Source organism: Manis javanica, chromosome 10, assembly GCF_040802235.1.
Source record: "Manis javanica isolate MJ-LG chromosome 10, MJ_LKY, whole genome shotgun sequence".
Classification (NCBI taxonomy): domain Eukaryota; kingdom Metazoa; phylum Chordata; class Mammalia; order Pholidota; family Manidae; genus Manis; species Manis javanica.
The window spans coordinates 117,705,692-117,730,871 of NC_133165.1; the positions used below are offsets into that span (position 1 = coordinate 117,705,692).

Sequence of the window (25,180 nt, forward strand, 5' to 3'; positions counted from 1 at the left end):
GGGTGTGCCCCCTGAGCTGTTGGGGCAGCCAGGGTGAGCTCCCACTGCAGCTGCCCCCTGTGACCTTCCGGAAGCTCTGATGGAGGAAGTGTGCACATACTTCACAGCCCCTTCACTCCTGCCTGGTGGACCTGAGTCTTCAGTAGGGTCGCCGCCAGCTAAGTGTGGGTGTATCTGTGCATGTTTGCTGAGGGGTGCCATGTTTTGACCACCAGAAGATGCCTCACCAGGTCCTGGGGTGGGAGGTGCAGGAAGCAGGTCCTTTACTACTGAGCTCCAGGCTGACCGCGAGTCCCAGGGCTCAGCATGTTTCTGGGAAAACCTGGAAAGCAGTGCGATGGAGGGGCAGGCCGCGGGCGGAGCGCAGCCCGTTTCCGTTCCAGACGCCGGCGGGCCCCCAGGGCTGTCTGCCGGCTCCTCTGCAGGCACGCACTGCGGCACCTGTTTTCTCCTGGCCTCCATAGGTATTTCAATAGACCTTGACTTTTTAGGAGAGTTTTAGATTTATAGAAAAATTGTAAAGATAGTTCAGAAAGTTTCCCTATGCCCTGTGCTCACTTTCTGCTCTTGAAGTCTTGGTAGTTCATGGCCTTTGTGAAAGTTAAAGAACCAGTATTGTTGCAGTGTTGTTAACTAAAATCCGTGTGTTATTCAGAATTCCTTTCTTTTTACCTCCTGTCCCTTCAATGGCCAGGACCCCATCCTGGACACCCGGGACATTAGTCCTTGACCTCCTCGCCGTGGGGACAGCCCGTCCAACCCCTTGTTGCTGTCACCTCAGTCATGCTGAGCACTGGCTGGGCTGGGGTCTGCAGAAGGCCGTGCACTGGGATTTGTCTGGTGTTTTCTGATCAGACTGGGTCTGTGTATTCGGGGAGGAGGATCACGGAGGTGATGCGGGCCTCCCGTCCGGCCCTGTAACGGGCCCCCGCCGTCAGCCTGACTCATCCTGTGGTGCTGACCTTGACCGCCTGGCTCAGGTGTTTGTCCAGCTTGCCTGCTGGAAGCTCCCCTTTTTCTCCTTTCCATCTGTCCTGTTTGGAAGGGTGTCCATGTGCACAGCCCACAGGTGAGGAGTGGGGGCTCATCCCCACCTCCTTGGGGGCAGGTATCTGCATAAACTATTTAGGGTGCCTCAGTCCTGAGATTTGTATCTTCTCCCTACCTGTTGACCGATCTGTCCGTATGAATGTCAGCGTGGGCTTGCTCGTTGTGGTGATGGTAACCCAGTGCTAACATATTTATCAGTCACTCAAATGCTTTAGCTTTGGCCCCCAGGAGCCTGTGCGTGTTGTAGGCACCCCTCCCTGCGTGAAGGATTTTGTTCTGCTGAGCATCCCTTGCTTCTCTGCACTACACGATGCCCCCGGCGGGGTATTTCCCACCCCGTCCTTATTTTAGGCCCTTCCTTTAGTGGACAGTGTTAGAGACCAAGATCTGGGTGCCAGCTTGCTGACGAGGGGCTGTGGCCCATAGGCACCCCGGCTGACAGTCCTAGGAAGCACATGTGTGTGCCAGACTGTGTGTGTGCACGTGTCCGTGTCTGGGCCTACCTGAGGCCACATGTGAGCTCACACTGCTGCCCTACGGCTCACCCATCACCAAGGGGATGACTCCAGCCCCTCCCCTCCCGCTGCCGCTGCAGGGACCCTGGCCCCACCATCCCCTTCCATTTGCACAACCGCTACAAGTATGTGTGAGTGTTATCTCAGCTGTCCATCCGCACGCCCACGGGTACACCTTTGTCATCTAGAGACAGCGCTGTGTGCGGCCCCTGTTGCCTTTCTCCAGAGGCCAGTACCCTCCCCGCCCAGCACCAGGTGGGTCTCTAACATGGTCGGATCTTCCTGACACCGTCTGAACTTCTTCTTGGAACCCATCCCCCAAGCTCCCAAATGACTGAAGTTTGTGTACATGAAGGTCACTCTTCATGCTGTGAAGTGATAAGGGTTTTGACAGACCTTTTGCATAATGCAGTGAGTCTGTCTCTACATATCACCCAGGACGGTCTACCTGGACCAGAATGCCCCCCGCTCCGCCTCTCCCTCCTTCTCCCACGCCCACAAGCCCCTGGCAGCCCCCGATGTTCTCACTTCCTCTAGCATTTGCCTTTCGGGGGTGTCACAGAGTTGGCACCATACAGCCGTAGCCTTTCCTGACTATTACTACTGAAGGCATCTGCATCTAAGGCTCCTCTATGTTTTTCATGGCTGCTAGCTCATTTCTTTTCAGCTCCAAATAATATCACATTGTCTGGATGGTCCAGTTTGTTTTCCCATCACCTACTGAAGGACCCCTTGGTTGCTTCCAATTTGGGGCAGTGATGAGTAAAACGCTTCTGTAAACATTCGCATGCAGTTTTGTGGAAGGACGTAAGTTTTCAAATCAATAAGGTTAAGTACCAAGGACCCAGTTGCTGGTCGTGCAGTGACATAGGCTCAGCTTTGTGAGAAGCCACTGGTCGGCCGTGCAGACGGCTGCACGCCCACCAGCCGTGCGCGAGCTCCCGTTGCCCCACCGTCTCTCCAACAGCCAGGGCCTGTCAGGCTGTTGGACTTTGTTCGGCTGTTCTCGTGGGTGTGCGGTGGCATCTCCCTGGGTTAACCTGAGACCCTGATGACAAACGACATTGAGTATCTTTGCCTCTTCACCACTTTAGAGGGAGGTGTCTATTGAGGTCTTGTGCCCATTTTTTTAAATTGGGTTTTTTGTTTTCTTATTGTCGAGTTTTAAGGGTTTGTGTGTATTGGATACACATCCCTTATCGGGTGTGTGATTTACAGGTACTTTGTCCCCATCTGTGGCTTGTCTTATCCTCTTAACAGTGTCTTCTGAGAACAGAAGCTCAATTTATCTTTTTCTCCACGGGTCATGTTTTCGGTGTTCTATCTAATAGCTCGTTACCAAGCTGAAGGTCACGTAGATTATCTCCTATGTTTTCTTCCAGAAGCTTTACACTGTTCCCTTTTTGAATTTGGATGCCCATTTTGAGGTATTTTCTGGAAGGTCTGTCCTAGGTTCGGATTTTGTGTACAGGACTCCCAGTTGTTCTGGCAGCTTTGTTGAAGATGCTCTTCCCTCCACAGAATGCCGTAGGCTCCTCGGCAGAGACCAGCTGGCTCACTGTGGATGCTGTCAGTGTAGACACCCCTCTGCTGCAGTGACCCTGCAGATCCCCTTGTTTCCTGTAATCTGCAGGGAGCAGTGAGGCTGGGAAATGAGGTTTTCAGTCAGCTCCCTGGCAGAGGCACCGCCTGCGCCTGCCTGGAGCACACAGTGATCATACATGAAGGATGGGTCTTTCCTGACCCCTCTGAGGCCTCCTGAGCTTGGGTGCCCCCAGGACAGGGTCGTGGCTGGTGGGACCATCCAGGCAGCAGGGGCCCCTCTCCATCTCCCATCCCTGCAGCTGGGCATCCCAGGCGGAGGCGGCTTCCACGCGCACTGGGAATGGGCACAGGTGCCCTGGTCCACGGGGCCCAGCACAGGCTGGGCCAGGCACGTGCCTGTGGCCCTGGGTGTCCCCTGCTCTCGTGGTGGTGGTCCCCTTCTCCCCTGGGGGTCCCCGCATGCCCTCTGTGAGCACCTGGAGGCCCAGCCCAGAAAGACTCAGGCACTTTCTTCACAGAGGAAGTAAGCCACAAATTGAAATTCTGTTTTTGTTGCCAGAGACCATGGCTTCCGTGGGAATTGCCCTGCCTGGGAGGGCACCCTGGGCACCTAGGGCTGAGCTGAGCAGGGCACTGGAGGCTGCCCTTGCCCTGGGGGTTGGTTGCAGTTGAAGGGGGGGAAGGGAAGCTGCAGGGAGTTGGTGCCCGAGGGCCTCAGCTGGGGTGGGAAAGCTGCCTGCCCAGTAGTCTTAGCTTGGTTAACCCCACTGCCCAGGTAGGGACTGAGACTCAGAGCCTGTGGGTGGCGTGGATGCTGTGAAGCTGGCCAGGCTGGAACCCCGCTGTCCCTCAAGGCCAGACTGGGATTGGCAAGGGGCAGGAAGTGACTGCCACCAGCTTGGTCTGGCCTGAAGGTCATCCAGTCAGGAGGAGGGCAAAGGGGAATTTGTCAGCACAGGTCACCGTGTTGTGCCTCTGCCCACTTAGGAAAGGGGATGGCCAGCCACCACCCCGCTGGACCCAGTCTGCTGGGGTGTCAGGCCCTCCTGCCTTCTGGACCCTTGTCCCCTTGGCCTCCAGAATGTGGCCCTTCCCCCTACTCTCTTGGGTCCTTGCCCTACTCAGCCAGCCCCCGAGGCCAGGGAAAACAAGCTGGGTTGGCACTCATGCCCCTGGTAGGACGCTTCTTAGATGGACAGCCACTGCTGAAAACAGTGTGTGCAGCTGGCACTTCCAGGAGCAGCCAGGCTGACATGTTTTAGCCAAATGCCACGTCACTGGGCCTGCCACAGGGTCCAGGGAGTTAGATTAGTTAGACAAGCAGAGGGCTGGCTGGCCGAGCTGAGCAGTGCCCTCCCAGGGTCCCACCACCAGCAGGCACCTTCCCCAGGCAGAGGTGAACTGAGAGGGGGCACCACGGGGGTCTGCAGAGACCTCCTGGCTGCTGCCAGTGGGGTCACGGTGACCTCCTGGGGGCCAAGCCTGCTCTGCTCTGGGGTCCCAGCAGACTCCCCTCACGTGGGCCCCACTTCAGACTTGCAGTGGGGTGGGCCCTGGGCTGGAGAGAGGCCCTGACCCCCAGCCCCTCCGGGCCTGTCCTTTCCTCTGGGTTGACAGGGCCCTACCCACTTGTCCCCGCTGTGACCCGAGGGCCCAGCACTCCTGGGACGCCCAAGCCTCTGAAGCCACCCCTGGATGGAAATCATGCTTTTCTCCAACATCATCTTAATACCCTTTCAGTCACTTCCCCACATCCTGGAAGATAACAGACCGGGCGGGGTCTTTGCAGGCAGGCCACCTACGAGACGGCAGGCAAGCGCTCTGTCTCCCAGCTCAGGAGGGACACCCTGGCGGCCCCTCCTCACCCTGGCATCTGCAGCGGGTAGGCTGGCTCAGCGCCCAGTCCTCCCCGCCCCACCCAGCACCCAGGCCCAACTCCTGCCCCTGCTGGCTACACTGAACCCACTTCCTTCCCACACCCCAGGATCCAGAAATGGTCTGATGGACAAATGAGCCCACTTCTGACTGAAGCAGGACCATGTGCTTGGGTAGTGGGGTCCCGGGTGGGGTCCCAGGTGTGCCTGGGCTCTCCGCTGGGTGGTCCCGGCTCCGGGGGCACCATGCAAGGTCTGAAAACGTGGGCTTCCTGGTGGGGGTGGGTGGACCCCTGTGCTGCTGAACGCCTGCTGTCCTCAGCACACCTGGAGAGCCGCCCGCCATCTCCCAGGACCTCAGTCCCCCATCAGGACAGACAGCCCGCGGCCACGTGAGGCCACGGGGCTCAGGGAGCCACACTTTGCACCCCCTGTCCAGACACATGATGGTCCACGGTCTGCTGCTCACAGGGACAGTGACACGGGACAGCGGGGCCAGGCTGAGAGGGTCCCCGGGTGCTGGTGGGTGGCCCCCAGGCTCCAGTGATGGTCGGCACCAGCTCCACGGCTCCCTGAGCCCCGTCTAGGGATCCTCCGCTCTGACTCAACAGGCTCCTCTGGGCTCCGGGTCCCATCTGCCAGGCAGGGAGGAGGCCAGAGAAGCCAGGCCCCGCCCAGGGGGAGGGCCTCTAGGCCAGGAGCTGACCAGCCTGGGTGGGGGCCAGGGCAGGGCCTGGGGGCCACAGCAAGGCCTTCCCTTTGCTGCCGACACCGCAGATTCCAGATTCTCCGGTGGGGCTCAGCTCCCCAAAGACTGTCGCCCTGTGCCCTGTGCTGTGTGGCACCCTGGGTCTGACCAGCAGAGGGCACCCTGCGGGGGGTGGGCCGGATCTAAGGGGGGCCTAGACAAGGAGCACCCTGCTTCCCAGCCCCTCTGGTGATAGTGGCCGGGTGCTGCTGCAGCCCCCACCAGGCGCAGGATGCTCTTATCGGAGAGCCACGCAGTGCACCTTCTATTGACCTTTGTGAAGGCAGCCGCTGCATGTAATCACCCAGCATTCATGATATTGTGCCAACAGCTTTCCAGTCCAGCTCTGGACGGGCCCTGGGCTGTGCGTGGACCTGCCAGGCAGGCAGTGCCTCATTAATGGGCACATTAATGGGGATTACTGGCTGGCAGCCTGCTGGACGGAGGGGAGGCGTGACAGTGCCCGGTGACTGGAGCTGTCCCTCCGTAACAGGCCCGCAGACCAGCAGAGGAACAGGACTGTGGGGCCTGCCCACAGGTCGGCAGAGTCCCGGAGGAGCCCAGGACCTGGGAGGAAGGGGAAGGGCAGTGTGCAGGCAGGGACTCGGAGCCCTTTGGTTTATCCTGCGAACCAGGCAGCCCGGCCCAAGGGCCAGCCCCATGGGAGCCCCCAAACCTCCCTCCTTGCTGAGATAATCGGGCACAGCAGTGTAGCTGCCTGGGGAATGCCCGCAGGAAGGGGGGTTCTGGGCTGGGGAGGACACATACCCTGCAGCTTCTCCAGCCAGTGGGATGGTGCTTCGGAATATCGCCTGGGGTCATGCACTCCTTCAGAAACAGTCCAGGGAAGGGGTCTGGCCTGGTTACCCTGCCCTGCTGCCCCCAGGGAGGAGGTGTTGGGCCAGAGGGCCCCAAGGCCCTGCCACTCCCGAAGGTCGGGTGAGCGCAGTCACAGTGGATGATGCCTGGGCCCAGGGGGGAGCCTGGGGTTGTGTCTGGGGTCCTGGCCCCTCTGCTGGCCAGGCCAGGCTGAATGAAGCAGGCACTAGGGGCTCCACTGGCAGCAGCACCATCCTGGGCTTGTGTCCTTGTGAGGGGGGACTCTCCAGGGCACCAGGGGCGGGTTCCAGTTCCTCTGACCCCCCAGTGCCTGTGACCCCCCCCAAAGCCCAGAGCAGAAGGGCCCTGCTGACTGCTGGGACTTGAGGCCATCTGCCCCAAGCTCCCTTGCAGGGCAGCATCTCTGTGACACAGGCCATTCGGTCAGATGAAGACTAGGTCAGAGCCCTATGGCTTCGTCACCAGGCTGTGTGCCTCCTTTCAGCTGACCCCTGCTGCCTGACTCTGCCCCAGGCTCTGCCCTCCCGAAGCCAGCATCCGGGCTGTTCCTGCCTGCTGCCCGGCTGTCTGTAACACCCTCCCTCACCCTCAGTTCTGCGGTCCTGGAGCCCGTTGGGCAGCTGGGCCATTAGGAGGGCTGCTGGCTGGTGACAGAGAAGGTCTCATCAGCTCCAGCCCTTGGGGCCACTGCCTTCGCCATGGCATCTGGGTCTCTATGCAGGTGGGGGGAGAGTGTCCTCTGTGCTGGCCCATTTTACAGACAAGCAGACCAAGGCTGCCACCGGCTCTGTGCCTCGTGCCTCTGATAACACCTCTGTGGGCATGGGGGTGGGAGTTATGCCCAGAGGTCAGCTTCCCCTGTATATGTCCTGCTCTGGAGCCTGGACCCCCATTCAGGGCCTCGGCAGAGCCTAGTTTTCCCCGTCAGGAGAGGCCTGGGTACCCGCTGTGGGGGCTCTGCCCTGGCTCGGTGGCCAAGGTGGGGCTGGCCACAGTGGGCGACCTCCCTTGTGTTACCCCTGTACAGAGGACGCAACCCCACACAGGGGCCCAGCCCACTGTCACTGGGTGAGTGGGCTGTTCTCACTGCGGCTGGAGGGACAGGCGGTGACCCCAGCTCACCCCAGTGTCGTTTCCTGCAGGGTGAGTGGGGAGGGGCAGCCTGGTGTAATGGGTGAGTGGGTGCTCCCTGCAGGTGGTGCTGGTGAGGGCACAGCCAGGGGAGAAGACTCCAGGGCACTGGGGTGCCAGCAGAGGCCAGAGACCTGGGGAGCCTGGCATGGGGGCCAGGACCCTGAATCTGAGGAGCTGGTGTCTCCCTTCTCCAGGGTGGAGCACAGCCCTGCAGATCACACACCTGACCTCAAGCCGCTCTCCCCGGCTTTGCCAGCCTGGCCTGGGTCGTTCTGCGATGCTCACCTCCCCACAGTGGCTGCAGAGGGCATTCCATGGCCCTTGAGGGGTTCCTGCATTTCCATGTTGAAGCCAAGATCCCCGCTGAGGTGGCAGGTGGTTCTGAAATCCCTTGTCTCAAGGACAAGCACCCCGCCTCCAGGCAGCACCCTGTCCTCTGTGGCACTGACGACAATGGCGTGAGGCAGGGCGGCGGCTTCCTTGTGCTCCCATCACAGGGTGCCGCAGCCGCCGCTCCTCCCTGAGGTGTGCTGGCAGGTGCAGGACTGCCCGCCCGCCTCACCGGGGAGGGGCCGCAGAGGGGGCAGCATGCTGATTTTGACTCGGGGCCATCTGTGAAGCCACCGGAGAGGACTTCCTGGTGCGCGGTCTCGCCTGGGGAGGCCCTGAGAGCAGGCCCACTGTAGTGCTCATGGTCATTATCCTTTTTTCCTGTAGCCCCTCCACCCACTCCTTCCCGGCTTGCAGGGCGCAGCTCTCAGAGAGCACGGCCACGCAGCGAGGAGGAGCCTGGCTGCCGTGCCCTTCCGCGGCTGCCCTCTGAGCAGACATGGCGCCGGGGCTCTCTCCGCCCTCCCGGCAGAGTCTGCCTGCTGTCGGGACACTGCCACGCTTTCCGATCCACGGGTGGCCACCGGACAGGAAAGGCCGTGGTCAGGGTGATCCCCCGCCCTCATGGTGAGCCGGCAGAAGGCTCTGGAAGGGTGCACACAGCCATGGGAGGGGGTGCCACCTACCTCTCTTGTCCAGTTGTTCATGGGCTTCTGGGCTTGGGCAGGGGGTGCAGCCCAGGTTGGAGGGCTGCCCAGGGTAGCTGAGGTGGCAGGGGTCGGAAAGGGCAGTATGTGATGGAAGCAGGCTGGCACAAGGTTGGTGAACTCGGGGTTTTCATGAGATGTTGGGCTTTGCTGGAGATCATATTACTTTTCACAGGCAGGCCGGCGGGGAGCTCAGCTCAACTCGAGGGGAGCAGGGTGAGCCAGGCCCACCTCTAAGGGGTGGAAGGAAAGCAGGTGTCCTGCGTGGGGTAGTGTGGGGTTAACCATCTGTGCAAACACGACGTGTTCCACCCCATGAGCAAAGCCAATGCAGGGTCGCTGAGGGCCCGGTGTGGACCGGAGGATACTCCACACCAGACCTGTTTGCAGGCGAATGCAACGAGTCAGTCCCAGATGGCTGGAATTGAGTGGGGACCTCTGGGGGGGGGCCACACGCCAGCGACCCAATCCCGGGGCTGAGCTGGGAAGCTCAGCTGTGGGGTGGAGGGGCCAGTGGGGCTAAGGGCCAAGTTGATGCAGCCCTGACCTCCCTCAAGGCCATTGCCGGGGGGCATCTCTCAGAGGTGGGGTTTGCCAGGGCCTGAGTGTGGCCATGCTGGAGGCTTCCCAGCCCAGAGGGAGGGCAGCACCCGCCAGACACAGAGGCGGGGAGCCTGCCAGCTGGAGGGTAGAGGCACAGGCTGAGGGTGGCCCTGGAGACGTTGTAGTACACACTGCCTGGCGGGTCAGGAGGGGCGCTCCCCGGCTGAGGCTGCCTGGCCACACCCCTCTGTCACCTGCATCCCCTTGTTTATGGGCCAGCAGCTGGCACGCTGTCCTCTTCCGAGCAGGCACCTTCCTGAAGCTGTAGGGCCACCCAAGCTGGGATGACCCCTGCTGTGACCTTCCCTCCGTGGACCTCCAAGTCCTCTCCTCCAGGGAGGGGCTCAGCCTGAAGGTCCTGCACCCAACCCTACAGCAGGCAGGCCAGGCCCCCACCCTACCAAGGCCCGAGCCGCAGTGTCCTGGGACAGCTGCCCGTGCTGGGCCGCAGGAGGAGGCCCGTCTGTAGATCTTAGTGTCACTTGCTTTCTTCGTCTCCCCGCACGTGCCGTCACGCAGAGGGAATCCTCGGCCCGTGCCCATCCCGCCCCCGGGGAGCTGGACCTGGCGAGCTGCTGCACATGTTTAACTGGCTCTGTTGAAATCGAACTGCGGGAGAGGGTTTGGTGCTGGGGGTTGCAGCAGGCTCGGTTTCAGTGTACAGCAGCCCCCAGGCGCGGGGACGCCTCCGTCCCCCTAGAGACGCTGCCCTTTCCCATAGATGCGGGCCTGCGGTAAAGCCGGTGTGTGCATCAGGCACAGGGGGAGACTGGCGATGGGAGAGCGAAGTACAACAGCGCGCGAGCGCACGGTGGCCACGGTCACGGGGCCGCCCCTTGCTGTACCGCGCGCTCCCTCCCTGCGATCCTGGATGGTGGTGGGGCGCAGCTGGGGAGGGGATGTCAAGCGTCGTGATGTAGCTCTCTGACGTGTGCTGTGACCCAGCGTCCTGACGCAGGCGTCGTGACGCAGGCTGGGCTGCTCTGACCTGACTGACGGTAGGCGTGGGGAGCATCTCCTTCCGGGCGCAGGGTGTACGGGTGAGCGGAACGTCGGAGCAAGAGGGCCGCCGAACCTCAGACGCGGAAGCGTGAGGCCCCAGCCGGGCTGAACGAGGGCCTTGTCGGTGTTTCGGTCCTACCTAGTGTCTCAGTGGTCAGGGGTTAAAGCCCACCTGGGCGGCGCCCTGGCGAGCGCAGGAGCGGGCCCAGGGCAGACGGGCATGGCTACCCCGGGTGTGGGGAGGCGGCCTGCACACCAGGCTCCTGCTTCCATGCGCGGTGCCACCCCCTCCTGGAGTCGGCGCCTGGGCTGGAGACGCGGGCCTGAATGTGAGGTTTGGGGCCTGGCTGAGTGCCACCATCTTCCACTGGTCACGGGGAAGGGGTGCACAGTGACCCAGCCAGTGCACCCCAGTGTCAGTGGGGCCAGCCCACCAGGTGGGGAGTGGGCAGGGGCCCCCCACCCCATGACATGAGTAGAGCCACTGCTGTGGACTTGGGGTCCCTTGGCCAGCTGAGAAGCGTGTGGCCAATTGGAGCTGGAACAGCAAGGAGGGCTCCTTGCAGTGGGCATCTGTCGTGCTGGGAGAGCAGATCTGCGTGAGCCTGCCAGGACCTCCTGCTAGGGAGACTGTCAGGGGTCCCAGCACCACCGTGGGGGAGGCAGGCCCTGGGGGAGCATCTGCCCCAGAGTGTGGCTCCTTGGACATGGTGGGGTGCGCACACGTGGGTGTCCAGATAGCAAACATGGGGAGCCCGGCATGGATGGTTTCCTGGGCCCTGGAGCTCTGACGCCTCTGCCAGTCCCTCCCAAGTTTTCTTCATGTTGGCTCTCGGCCTCGGTCATATTGGCTGGTGAGTTCCGCTCATGATAAAGGCAGTAATAATAGTGATCTCGTAGTTGGTGCTGGGCCCGGGGTAGCGCACAAAGTGCGGCCTGTGGAACCACAGCACCGTCTCGCCCACCTCACAGCACACTTTCATTTAGTGCTTTTTAATTCACGATGAAACATCCAAGACAGACTGACTGCAGCATGTAGCAGAGATGGCACGGGCGGGGCTTGGCCCAGCCCGTCAGGGCCCAGTGGCCATGGACCTGCTGCAGAGCAGCCCTCTCCCCACCCTCACCCCCCAGGCGGGTGCCGCCCCATCACTGTTTGTGATTTCTGTAGATCTTTTCTCCTGGTTTTGCTAATATTTTCTCATCGTGTACCACTTTTAAATGAGGCAGGCACAGATGCGGGACACGAGCCGTGAGGATGTCTGTCCGGGGCTGACTGGGCGGGCTGGCGCCCTGCCTCGGTGACAGCTGTGCACTGTCAGCGTCAGAATGCAGTACAGGGGTCCACCCGACCTGAAGTCCCGCACCATGGAAGGGAGCGTCCCCACCAAGTTCTCCGAAGGCCAGGAGCACCCCCAGGGTGCCAGGGGCTCATTGATTTGTCACCGTGACACACCAGTTGGCGGTAGTCCCCTCACCCTTCCTTGGCACAGACTCCGGAGGCCCCTATGCCTGTTGAAGGTGCAGGGCGCTATAGGGTCTCCGTGATGAGGCCCACGTGGCCTGCAGTGTTCCTGTGTCTCTGCTGGGTCCTGTGGGGCTGGAGATGCTTTCCTGCCCTCATCAGTCCTTTGATTTCTCCAGTGAGGGGCACCCTACCCAACCTACCCAGGAGGGGTCTCGCCAGGGCCCAGGGGCCAGCTCAGGACCATACCTGTCCTCCTGCCCCTTAGCCCGGGGGGGAGCTCAGGCCCTGGGGAGAGGTCCGCAGGAGCTGGGATCCTGCACCAGCTGCCCCGCCCCGACCTGGGTCTCCCACTCCAGCCCCGGCAGGCCGCCCCCTGCAGGCTCAGGGCAGTGCGTGGGAAGGCCATCTAGGGCCTTCTTGAGTCTGGGGAGCACCTCCTGAGAGAGTCCCTGCTTTCCCCCAGGGCCAATCTGCGCATTTGCATCTGCGGGTCCCCACTGGGCCTCCCTGGTGCCCCTCACCACCGTCGGGGTGGCTGCACCCAGGAGATGGAGCAGCAGAACCAGTGTGGCCTGCCAAGCAGGACCATGTGTGGAGGACATGGGGGCTTGGAGAGTGGACGCTCATGGCCGTTGGGCTGTGGGTCACAATGCCTTTGACCGGAAAACCTGATGAAAAGTATCGACAGCAGCCCAGTCAACATCCGCCGCATGTGTCTAACGTTCACAGCTTTGGTCAGGTGTCTCCACCCCCTGGTCCCGCCCTGAGGGCGGGGGGAGGTGGCGGACAGGTGTGCCGGTCAGCCTCATGGGAGGTCCCTGTGCTGGCTATGAGTGCAGATCCCCTGACAGCGGGTGGAGGGTGGTCTCAGGGCACGTGAGCTGTGTCTGCATTGGACCTCCCTCACCATGAGATTGTTTCCTTTTTAAAATTTCTGTCATTTCATTTTTGTTAAATGATCACATTATTGCCTTTTCAATATGAAAACCCTGAAAGAGGGAGTCCCCCACCCACAACCATCCTGTCTCCCTGCTGACCCTCACCAGGCTGGGCTGGTCCATGTGTCTATGAGGCCGTCACCCTGACTGGGAGGAGCCCCTGAGGCATAGTGCTGTCCTGTTGCTCACACCGTGGTCCCAGGCCCAACACAGAGGACAGCGTGCAGTTGGCACTGTTTGTCAAGGGAATGAAGGAGCATGGCAGTTGTGGGGGGCACTCCGCATGGCTCTGCAGGGTGGGCGCCCAGGTGGAGCTGTGGCTGCACGGCCAGAAGGGAGATGGTGGCTAAGGGGCAGCCCAAGGTTGTGGGAGTGCCAAGGGGCCTGGGCTCCAGGGAGGGGGCACGGGGCTGCTGGCATCTGGGGCGGGACCTCCCAGCTGCCATGGCACAAGGAGGCCTATTTTTACCTTGACTGCCCTGCCTGGTGCTGGCACCTTCTTTATGGTCAGTGTTAGTATCTCACATTTGCTAATGGCGGCCGTGCTGCGTCTCACAGGCAGCAGATGTCTGAAAGAAGGCAGGACGCCCTGGCCTCCCTGGGACTCGGGGGACGAGTAGAGGATGAGGAGGCAGGGCCCTTGAGTTGTCACCTTCCAATGAAATGTGTTCCTTCTTTGCATGCTGGGGCCCGGGACAGACCAAGGGCCTCACCACCTTCAGTCCTGTACCCCTGGGTGGCTGAGATCTGGAGAGCAGGGACAGTGTCCACAGGGGGCAGCAGGAGTGAGGGGCATGTCCACGTAGCCGTGTATGCCTGCGTGTGTGTATGAGCAGCTCTGTGCCTTCCGTGCATGCCTACATGAGTTAAATGTGCACAGTGTGAGTCTCCATGTGAACCTGTGTGTGTGTTTCCATGCATCCATGTTCACCTGTGTATCTTCACAGGTCCCATGTACCCTGTATGAGCATCTGTGTGTGCATGTGTGTGTCTACATGGGTCGCATGTATACTGTACCAGTGTCTCCATGTGTACTTGTGTGTTGTGAGTGCGTGGCATGTTCGCACCTCAGTCCCCCTAGTATGAACATGTCATATGTGCTCCATGTCCATTTGACAGGCATGTAGAGTGTGCACATCTGCACTTTATGTGTCTTTGTGCAGCATATGTGTATATGTGTGTGTTTGGGGGGACCAGCCTGTGTGGGGAGCCTGGACTGCCTGGGGTGGGGGTTCCAGCCGGGTCTCCCTGCCCTTGGCTCTGTACCTACGTTAGCAGACCTGGGAGCGGCTTTGCGCAGGTCTCCATGGCCCTCAGGCCAGTGTGGGTGCGACGCCTTCTTCGTGTGGCCCAGGTTCCTTTGAGCTGAATGCTGGGCTCCCTCCCTCTGGGATGCAGGCCCTTCATTTCCGGGTGTGAATGAGTGGGCCACATTTAATTTCCTGTCTGCTGGGGCAGGGCCTGGAACACCACACCACGTGGGAGTGCGGGTCAGCAGCCTGGCCGGTGTGCCGGCTCTCACCGAGCATGCTTCCACGGGACCACTGGAGGGGTTTGAGATGCCCCCCTGGAAAACGTCCACCCTCCACGCAGCTGGGTGGGCCCCTCCACAGCCAGGGCCAGCCACTCAGCCACATCTGTGCCTTTTCACAGGTCAGCTGGCCGCCGGCACATGTGAGATTGTGACGTTGGACCGGGATAGCAGCCAGCCTCGGAGGACAATCGCCCGGCAGACAGCTCGCTGTGCATGCAGAAAGGGACAGATCGCAGGCACCACGAGAGCCCGGCCCGCCTGCGTGGACGGTAAGAGCCCATGACTGGTGCCCCTCTGGGGGTGCCCACCTGACGCCCCTGCTCTCCAGTCAGGCCCAGGGCCAGGCATCTCCTCCGGAGCAGTTGCTCCCTGGGCAGCCTTGTCTGGTGCACATGCAGACCACAGGCTGGCTGCAGCTGAGGTGTCTAGGGTATGGCTCGGAGCTGGGGTCCCCTGGGGATTACTGGTCTGGAGGCTGCAGCCCCTTGGTGTGACTGTGGGCAGAGGGGGCAGGGGCCATGCCATGTGCTGGATGGCCATGGTGACCTGTCACAGGGTTTCTGGCTGATGCCACAGGCAGGTGGTGGGCTCTTCCCCTCCAGGTCTGGCAGGCATCAGCACCTGCCACCCTAGCTTGGTGGCATGCCCAGAGCCGCATCCCCTGTGGGCTCTGAGGATGAGCCAGTGAGCCCGGTGGGCTGGTGCTGACGTAGCGCGTGGCCAGGAAGCTAGATGTCTCGCGGTGAATGCTCCTGGTCAGTGTTCTTAAGCTAGAGGCACCTGCATGAAGTGGTGCCCGTGGGCGAACCTGGCGGTCCTTAGGCAGGGTGGGAGGCCCTTGCAGCTGCTGTCAGGGTATCGCCGTGGGTGGTACCCTGGTAGACGGGGCCACTGCAGGTCACGCGGGGGAACGGGGTGGGACATTGGCTAGCACAGCCCAGTTGGTCAGCAGGAGAGCCACGACAGATGGCAGGGCCTCCCCACGGGCAGGAAGTGTCGGAGCTGGGCAGGGCAGGTGGAGACACCCCTCCCCTGGGGTGGCTGTGGGGTGTCCTGTGGCCTGGGCAGCAGGAGCTGTTCCTGTCAGCCCGGGGTCTTTGGGGTGGGTGGCCTCATGGGGGCGCAGGGCGCTTCGTGGGACAGGGTCACAGCATGTCAAGGTGCCTGGGTCTGGGGCACAGCCAGTCTGTCCTGGGGGTGGGGAGGGATGTGCTGGGCTTGCCCAGAGCTGGGCCCCAGCTGGGTTTTCTGGTTCTGGCTGGAGGCCCTCCCACCACAGGGCTGAGGTGTGGTGAGTGCTCAGAGCACAGCAGCTGAGAGGTGCAGAAACAGCGGAGATGGGCCATGTGGGGTGGGTGCTGTCATCACCTCGGCAATGGCTTTCTGAGCCATGTGGGTCCAGGGTGGCCCCAGAGTGAGAAAGGGCCCTTGAAGGGATCAGCAGAACCCTGAGGCCACCTGGGGCTGGGGGATGGCTGGGATCAGGGACACCCCCCACCCAGAGTCACTGATGTGTCTGTCCTGGTATTGTCTGGGTATGTGGCTGGGCAGCGAGTCTGCTTGGGGCCTCTGGCCAGGCTCTCAGCCCACTGGGCCCTGGCAGGAGACGGAAGACATGGGGTGAGGAACCGGGGACCCGAGGGAGGCAGACCCAGCCTGCACCACTCCCAGCCCAGGAGCCCCGTATACCCTCAGGGCCAAGCCTGGGGTGCCTAGCAGTACCCTGGAGGCCTAGCAAGCGCTCAGCTGACCCCTTACCCCAGTCCCCACCTTTGCTGCTCTCTGGTTCCCACGGCCCATGCAGCCTGCCTTGAATGCTAGCCTGGAGGGCAGTTTGGAGGAGGGTGACCTTGCGTGCTGTGGTAGAGGCCAGCAGCTGGGTGGTTAGGCCGATGGTGCCTCTGGCAGATGTGCAGCGGGAGGAACCGATCACTGGAGCCAGTTTGTTAAGAACCCATTGTCCATCCTTATTAAAAGCATCACCTGCCGGCACCCCATAAAAGGCATGTGATTATACAGGCAGGCGTGCAGCTCTCAGTTCTATCCACTCTGCCGACCCCGGTTTGCGCGCAAACCTGGGCCTAGGGGGTGGCCATCCTCATTCGCAGAGACCCAAGTCCATCCCCACCATCTCCTACCTGCCTCCCGCTCCCGTAAGTGGAATAAGCCCACCGTCTAGGGCCAGCGCCTTCCTGGCCCAGGACAGTGACTGACCCTCCCAGGGTGGGAGGAAGAGGCGGCACAGCTCGGAGAGAGGCTGGTCGCGGCATCCCTTCCTTCCTCAGCCCGAGCCTGGGGGAGAGTGGGCTCCGAATTGGTTCCTAATTGAATCCGGGTCTGCTCATCTGCAGCCTCGCTCTCCCTGTCTCCCCGAGAGCCGTCCTGTGCCTCAGGAGCTGGTCCCAGAGACCCAAATTAAAACCCCGGCCATTTTCAAGGGAGGCCAAACAAATTAGTTAGCTCGCATTTCTGCTCAGTGGGCATTTTCCGGCTGCCATCTAATTTAATTTTTGCTTTTCTATTTTCCTGCTCTGTGTGCATAATAAGCTTCCACATAATAAGTCTGCTAAAGAGAAAGCGTGTACCATGTCAGGGTGGTTGGAATTCCGTGTGAGCTTCACACGGTGGTGGAATTCAGGTTGGGGTGCTTTATGCTCACCCTGTCATGTTCAGCAAACATGGAGCTTGAGACGCTGGGAATGAATGTGTTTGTGTGGTGGTTTACTCATTATCAGCTGGCTTACTGATCTCCTGTTCATTCAGATAAGACGGTCGGTCCTCCTGAGTGGGGGAAGGACATGCAGCGCTGTGGAGCTGGGGCCCAAACCGCGGGACCCCACAGTACTGCTGTCTCTTCTGCCCAGGGCTTTGGTAATGTTGTATCTACAATGGAGCATTTGAGCAGGGTATTGAGGGATGAAGAGGAGCTCACCAGGAAAGCAGCTTCCCTTCCTGAATGGAGAGAGCCAGTGGCAGGAGGGGAACTCCTGGCCATGTCTCCATGTGCGAAGTATTCCAGGGTGAACCTCTCCCCAGCCTGCATGTACCAGCCCTGGAATCCTTCTAGCTTAGAGAGCCATCAGGAAAAGGGATTCTAAAACAAACCTCACCATTTCTGCCAGGCTTCCTGTCCTCGTACACAAATGCGGGAGCAACTCCTCTCCTGAGGACTGCCCCAGCCATGGACACTGCAACCAGCTGGGTCCACAGGGCTGGGCAAAGCTACCCACACCATGTCCCGGCTGCTGTGAAGCCCTGAGCACCCCTCCTCCCGGCAGCAGGAGTGTGGGTGGTCTCGATGACCCCAGGGTGCTGCCGGGGGACTGAAGCCCTGTCCCCAGGCCGCTCCCTGTCCCCGGGTCAGCCCTGCCCAGTGTACAGCAGAGAGCCGTCCATGGCCAGCTCTCCTCCTCCCTGGAGCAGTATCTTTCTTTATAAGTGGAGGTTCTTCATCCCATCAGCTGAGTTCATGTGAAGCTGTCTGAAGAAAACCAAAGTGAAGAAAGCAGCACGGTGCCCAGGGGCCAGGAGGGGGCGATGTGTCTCTGAAGCAGTGCCACCCCTGCAGTGGGGGTGGAAGGAAAAGGTGGAAATGTCGGGCTGGGGCTGCAGGTGTCCACTGGGAGCCTTGGGGAGGCAGGCCCGTGGCTCAGCTCCACACAGGCCTGTTGCGAGGGCCACAGCAGCCCTGGGCAGGGAGGGCAAGCTAGGCTGGCACATGGTCTGGAGAGGCTTCGGGGAATCATGGGTCCCCTCTGTTCGTGGCCAGTCAGGCTCTATCAGGTCCTGCCGGGCCCCTCTGGCTGGTGGGATTGGCCACTGGCACCTGCCAGGAGTCCTGCCGTCCTCCAGATGACCCTTATATTCCTGAGTAAGGAGTGCACCTGTGTCCTGTGCCTGTGCACGAGGGCTGGAGCCCACAGCTCACCTTTTCTTTCCAGGGGCTCCTGGGATGCCACGGGCCACAGGTGTGGAGTGGAGAGGCTTGTCTTGGTGCCTGCAGGCCGAGCCCCTGTGTTCACCCACAAGCAGGGGGAGAACTGGACGTCCTCACGCTCTGCACATGAGATGCAATGTCCACGCACCCTTTCAGAACTGGTACCCACCATGCGCAATGGAGGGAACCACGTTTTTCCATTCACATTCTTTCCAGCAGTGCATGGGGCACACAGGTCCCAAACTTGTGCTCTGCGGAGGAGGTGTGGAATGGGGCCTGTGCACACGGCTGCTGTGGTCCTGGATGGGGGCGGGGCCCTTGGGGAGGAAGCGAAGACCCAGAAGAGAGTCCAGAAGGGAGCCCTGAGAGGCCTCCTCATTTAGATGCAGGTGCAGAGAATTGAGAGCCCCAAAATAAACCCTCAGATGGCATCAACTGATTTCTGACACGGCTGCTGAGACCATTCAGTGCAGAAAGCTGGTCTTTGCAAGAAATGCACCATGACAACTGGCTGTCCAAGTGCAAAAGAATGAGGTCCGGTCCCTGTCTCAGTCTATACGTAAAGTTAACTGAGTATGAGCCAAAGACCTAAATGTGAAGGGCTGAGACTATACAACTCTTAGAAGAAAACGGGTGAATCTTCATGACCTTGGATTTGGTAAAAGATTCTTAATATTATACCAAAAGCACAAGCAACAAGAGAAAAAGTAGATAAACAGGGCTTCATCAAAACTGAAAACTTGTGTGCCTCAGAGGAACCATGAGGGAAGTGAAAATGCAGCCCTCGAAAGGGGAGAAAATACTTGCAAATCAGCGTCTGATAAGGGACAGGCATCGAGAATGTGTAAGGAGCTGATGTAACCCAAAAACATGAAGACATGCCGATTTGACAATGGGCCAAGGATCGGCATGGAAGTTTCTTTAAAGCAGATGTGCAGAGTTGCCAATAAGCACAGGGGTTGACGCTCCCGTCATCGGTCATGAGGAGGGCACAGCAAACCCAGTGAGAACACCCCATGCTCGCCGGGACAGCTCGGGCCCAAGAGTCTGTGAGGCCACGCTGTGCGGATGTGCAGATCCCGAGCCTCACTCACCGGTGGCGTGAATGGAGGTGGTGTGGCCACCTCGGGAAATGGTCCACGTCAGAGTCACCGTGTGCCCTGGCAATGCCACTCCCAGCTGTGTGCCCAGGGGAAACGAAAGCGTATATCCACACTAGCACTTGTACACAAATGGTCAGAGCAGCAGTGATCCTGACAGACAGAGTGGAAACAGCCCCAGTGGCCGTTAGTGGACGAGTGACTGAAACACAGTGTGTCCGTGTAATGGGGCATTATTGAGCCATAAAAAGGCATGACACACACACACACTTCAACGTGTATGAACCTTGACAGCCTCGCGCTAAGGGAAAGATGCCAGACACAAAGGGCGGAGGTGGTGTGGCTCTGCTTACATGGGACGGGCTGCCCCACCAGTCCACCGAAGGCCATTGAGCAGTACATGATCAGGCGAATTGCGCAGTGTGTGGGTTTGGACTCAAGAAAGCCCATAGCACCCACCCAGAATGTGATGAGGTGGGGAGCTGGGAAGGGTGGACAGGACCTGCCTGTGGTGGGGTAGGGGCAGGGGGCCAGCACTGCCCAATCTACCAGGTGACCAGGACCAGGGCACAGGGTCCAGGCTTCCTACCGCACGGCTGGGCAGGAGAAGCAAGTCTGGATGAACGTTCCTCAAACCCCTGGTGGTGAAGTGCTCGTGTCCATGTCCCAAGACACAGGGAAAAGCGAATAGCTGGACGAACCCAGAGAGCCCGCGGTGGAGGGCTGGGTGCTCGGCTCCAGCAGATGCCGGGTTCCTCGTGTTGCCCCACTTCTGCCCTGGCTCTCTGCAGGTGGGCAAGGGGAGTCCAGGCCCGTGGCCCCGCAGCAGCACCATGCCAGCTGGTCTGTGGGGGAGGGAGGCCAGGTGGACCTGGTGCACAGAGGCTAAAGCAAAGGGGAAGAAACCTGTGACCACTTAAGGGCAGGTGGGCAGGATGGAGGGTGCCTAATGGATTGGAAGTGGCTGTAAGTCCCAGAACTGGGGCTTAGAGGGGGTGGGCCGCTCCCCACCCTGGGGGCTGCAGAGCAGGCAGGGCTGAGGCCTGTACCCTGGGGGCGCATCCCTTCCCCAGCAGGGGGGAGACCTGGGGAAGCACCAGAGGCCCGGCCGGGAGGTGGGCCAGCAGCAGCCAGGTGGGTGCTGCACAGGTTCAGGGGTCCTCAGGCCTCTCCCCCTGCCCGTCTCTGTCCTCTGTGGGGTCAGAAGCGTCACGGCGTCACGGTCCCTGGGAAGAGCTGGGTGTGCCAAGGTCTCCTGCCCTCCCCGTGAAGACTCCTCGGCTCCCTTCTGCTGGCGCAGAGAGACCCCGGGTTTCTGGAGGCCTCCGGAGGCTGCAGCCGGAAGCCAAGTCACCGAGACGGGCGCTGTGTCTCGGGCCCCGCTGCCGTGTGGGGCCGCCGGCCAGTGTGCCAGGCGGAGAGCAGATGGAGTTTGGCAGGTGTGCCAGGAAGCCTGCTGCTCATTCCAATGGTGTCGGAGCTGTAGTGACACTTGCTGCCCACGCGCTGCTGCCGGGGGCCTTTTAGCCACTGAACCGGCACGGGAGAGAGGGCGTGTGTGATAAGCTGCGGGGAACTTGGAGAAGCCAGCATCCCTCCTGCCTGTCGCTTTCCAGGACTGGCAGGTCTGATGGGGCCCAGGCCAGCTGCCAGCAGAGATTCACTGGGGACAGGTGGGGGATGTGGGCAGAACCCCAGGAACCCAGGAAAATGGCCTGTGGTGAGGGGGCCCTGCAGGCCCCAGCCGGCATCCTCACCCTGAGGGCGGCCCAGCCCCAGAGGTTCCCGGATGAGTGCCGTCGCCCCTGCAGCCTGCCCCACGGGGTGTGGCGGCCCTGACGCTGGCCCTCTGCTTTGAGTGGGTTCACGGGAAGGGAGGACCCCGATCTCGGGCAGGTAACCCTGGGGCACTTCCAGAATTTGCTGCCTTTATTGTGGGAAAACCACTGAGTGGCTGCGTGGCCATCTGATGTCTGCCCCAGGGCACCCTTCCATCAGGGCCTGTGCTGTCCTGTCTGGGGTCTCCCCACCGTGGACCACTGGGGACGTGCAGGTGGGAAAGGGGGAGGGGTGCCGGCCTTCAGAGGGGTGCGTGTGTGTCAGCAGACGCAGCCTGGCTGCTGGGTAAATCTGACCCTCCAGGCCCTGCGCAGAGGGCGGCAGGAGCGGGCTGGGGCAGCTGAGCAGGCAGCGGGCGCACACCTGGCCAGACTGCTGCTCGGCCGGGTCAGGGGCGGGCGCCTGGGTGGGGGGCTGTGGGCGTCCTTGCCTCTGTCCCCCAGGCCTCTGTGCGCGGGTCCCCATGCCGGCTTCCTTTTGCTCAGGGGGCCTCCCGGGCAGGAGGGTCAGAAGCACCTGGGTGGGTGTATGATCTCAGATGGACTGTGTCCCTTCCAGGCCTGGGAGAGATGCTTTGTAGTATCCACTCAAGCCCCCAAAGCCTAGGGCACCAAGGCCGGGTGCTGTATGGCAGGCCTCACTGTGCTGGGTGCACACTGGGTATTGGTCATGCTCCATTCAGGGGGAACCCGCCAGCCCTGCCCCCGGAGGACACCCCCTGCTCTGTGAGCCCCCGCATGCTGTTCCCCCCAGTCACGTGGTGCCGGAGGGACAGACACCCAGGGTGACGCCAGGCTGTGGCTGCCCAAGAATATTCCCTGCACCTCCTGGCCCCTCTGCTGCGCGTGGGCTCCCCCCGCTGTGTCTCTCCCATTCTTGTAATTTCCGTCAGATTTCAATAAGATTTTACATTTTTTCAGACTTCTGCCAGTTTTGAGCAGGATGGGGCTTCAGTTGAACTCAGTCTGGTGTGAAGGGAAGGGGAGGGGTGGGTGTGAGCTGCCCATCTTCCAGCACCTGGCCTTGCACCTGGCCTTGCAGCCTGGGAGGTGCAGAGGTAAGCTGGGCGCCAGCGCTGAACATGGGGGGCGGGCAGAAGCCTGAGCACAGGGCAGCGCAAACTGAACGCGCCGAGCAGGGCAGACGCAGCAGTGGGAACCTGGGAAGGCTTCCTGGAGGTGCTGAGCACTGCGTCCCAGGGAGGTGGCCGCACCTACCTGCTGTTGCTCTGCGGACTTGGTGGTGCCCCAGATTCTCAGGGGGACTGTTAGCAGCTTTCATGAATGAGTGGCCACCCCACGTCCATGCCCAGCACTGTCTAGACCCCCCTACCCCAGTCTCTGGGAGGAAACAGCCTCTGAAGGGGGGGGGCAGGAAGAAAAGGAGACAGAGACCTGTCTTTGGGGGGAAAAGCTTTTATGTGCTTCGATACTTAGAAAGTGAGTGTAAGGGTTCATGTGTATTTAGAAATGTGTGTGTGTGTTTTATGCAGCTGTGTGGCCTCCAGCCGGTCACCTGTGTTCTCTGTGCCGTGGGCAGAGCCAGCAGCGAGGGAGAGGGAGGCGCAGCCTGCCTGGCTTTCTGCGCGGGGCCGTGACGCCCTGTGCGTGGTGTTGCTTGCTTTCTGGGGTCTGCTGGCCACCCCTGCCCACTGTCCCATGTCCTGAAGCAGGCGTGCACTAACTTGTGAACGTCCTATGTTAAATTTCCAGCAATTTTGTGAGCTGTCATATACAGCTATTGTTATAAATTAAATTGTGTAAATTTGCCTGTAAACAAATTATATTGAAGACAAAGATATCCACCTTAAGAAACGAGAAGAACAAGCTAAACCCAAATTAAGTAGAAGGAAGGGGATAGTGAAGATCAGAACGGACATAGAGGAAACGAGGAATACAAGAACAATGAGCGTCAAGTAAACCAAGTGAGCTCTTTGTGAGACAAAACTAATGAAGCTTTAGCTCGACTGATGAGAGAGAGAGGGGGGACTCCGATCACCAGACCCGGGAGAGGGAGAGGGGCCTTCCTTGCCCACCGCCCGCTGTGCGGATGCCAGTCAGAGGGATTCCGTGAGCCACTCTGCCAGCATTTGGTTTCTCCGATGAGTGGAATCATACATTCAGGCTCAAGAAGAAATTTAAAGAATTAACACCAATTCTTCTCAAACCCTTCTAAGAAAAAAAGAAAAGAAGAAACACCTCTTAGCTTACTCTATGACACTAGTGTCGCCCTGGTGCCAAACTTATCAGGCGGAGACACTTCAGGGAAACTACAGATCTTTGAACATAGATCCAAAATCCTCAGCAAAATGCTAACAACTGAATCCATATTAAGAGGATCGCACATCGTGGCCAGGTGGGATTTACCTCAAGGGTGCAAGGCTGGCTCATCGATGAATGTAATATCCCACATTCATAGTATAAAGAACAGAATTCACACGATCATCTCGATAACTGCAGAAAAAACATTAAACCACATCGAACACCTTTTCATAATAAAAACACTCAACAAATTAGGAAGAAGGATAACTTCTCAATGTGACAAGGGGCATCTATGAAATGCCTGCAGGTGGCATTGTACTCGGTGGGGGAAGAGCAGATGCTTTTGTCCGAGGTCGGGAACGGGACAGCACGCCTGCTCTCGCCACCTCCACTCAGCACTGTCCTGGGAGTCCTGCAAGGGCAGGTGGCAGGAAAAATAAATAAAAGCCATCCTGGTTGGAAAGGAAGAAGCCATGTTACCTTTTCACAGATGCTGTGACCTTTTATAAAGAGAATCTTGAGGAAGCCACACACAGACTTAGAACGAACAAAGGATTTCAGCAAGATGGCAGGAGAGAAGATCAATATACAAAAATCGATTGAATTTCTCTACAGTGGTACGGAACAATCTGAAAATGATCTTAAGAAGACAGCTCCATTGACAATAGCCTCAAAAAGAAATACTCAAAAATAAATTTGATAAAACAAGTGCCAGTTTGCTGAAAGCTAGGAAGGAGAGCTGTGCTATAATGTCACCCTCTTCATCTTCTACATTTTAATCAGCATTGGACAATAATCAGCTTTTACGAGAATTATCTTTGAAATATCTGTGAGGAAGTTCTCTCCAGGAAACCGGGAAAAGCGTGTGCTGGGAACGCACATGCTCTGACTGCGACCATCAGCAGGGGCCCCTGCGACTTCATTCGGGGAAGGGCGCCGGTCGTCTGCGCTGGTCACCAGGCGGGTCTCGGGCCACCTTCCTCCTGGTCCACCTCCCTGCCTCAGGGACACCGCAGACCTCGTGGTGAGGCGGTGAGATCCTGTCACGCCAGGCCCTGCCCAGGCCCCCCAGGCAGTCCTGCCATCCTGGGACTGCCAGCTGCTCTGTCAACCCGGGGAGGAAGGCAGGAGGGTGCTCGGCCCCGGAGCCCCCGCCTCTCCGGGTGGACTTTAAATCTGGACTCCTTTCAGCCTCCCCAAAGCACCGCCATTGAGGTGAGGGTAACAGAGGGTGAACAGTTAACTGCCAGCATGTGGGGGGCTCACGCTGTCACCAGGTCCTTACCAAAGGCTTTAAATGAGTCATTTTCTTTTCACAGGCACCCAATGGGGGAAGCACTGTGATCAGCCCCCCTTTGAGAGACGGGAGACTGGGCTGCGTGAAGGGTGGAGCAGGCCCCCGGCAGTCAGCTGCAGAGAGGGGTGCTGGGGTTTCAGTGCCATGCAGGAAGTCACCGTTTCCTCCTGGGAATGCCCCTGGCAGCACTGAGCTGGTCCGGATGTGAGAGGCTGGTGCAGAGGGAGAAAGGACCAGGCCAGTGGCCTCAGGGAGAGGGGTCCGGCATAAAGGGCACTGACCATGCTCTGCAATGCATGTGGAGGAAGCACAGGACAAGAGCCCAGAGAAGGAAACTGTGGACTCAGACTGCAGCATCCCTGGGAGGCTTCCTGGAGGAAGTGATACCCACATCCATCATGGGGGCTGTGGTTGTCAGGAGCAGGTGGTGTCACTGGGCAGGGCAACTTGCCAGCTGC

General features: G+C 59.9%; 1 protein-coding gene across 6 annotated transcripts in view; it reads left to right on the forward strand.

Annotated features, from left to right (window-relative positions):
- Nucleotides 1–25,180, forward strand: part of TAFA5 (TAFA chemokine like family member 5) — a 168,515-nt gene that overhangs the window by 94,334 nt on the left and 49,001 nt on the right. For all 6 annotated transcript variants that reach the window (XR_012121665.1, XR_005058136.2, XM_073214066.1 and 3 more), the window contains exon 2: nucleotides 14,408–14,557. Coding sequence is in view for 4 of the 6 variants with exons in the window: in XM_073214066.1 (XP_073070167.1) it covers nucleotides 14,408–14,557 (150 nt within the window). In the remaining 2 variants the exon portion in view is untranslated. The remainder of the gene's footprint in view (nucleotides 1–14,407; nucleotides 14,558–25,180) is intronic.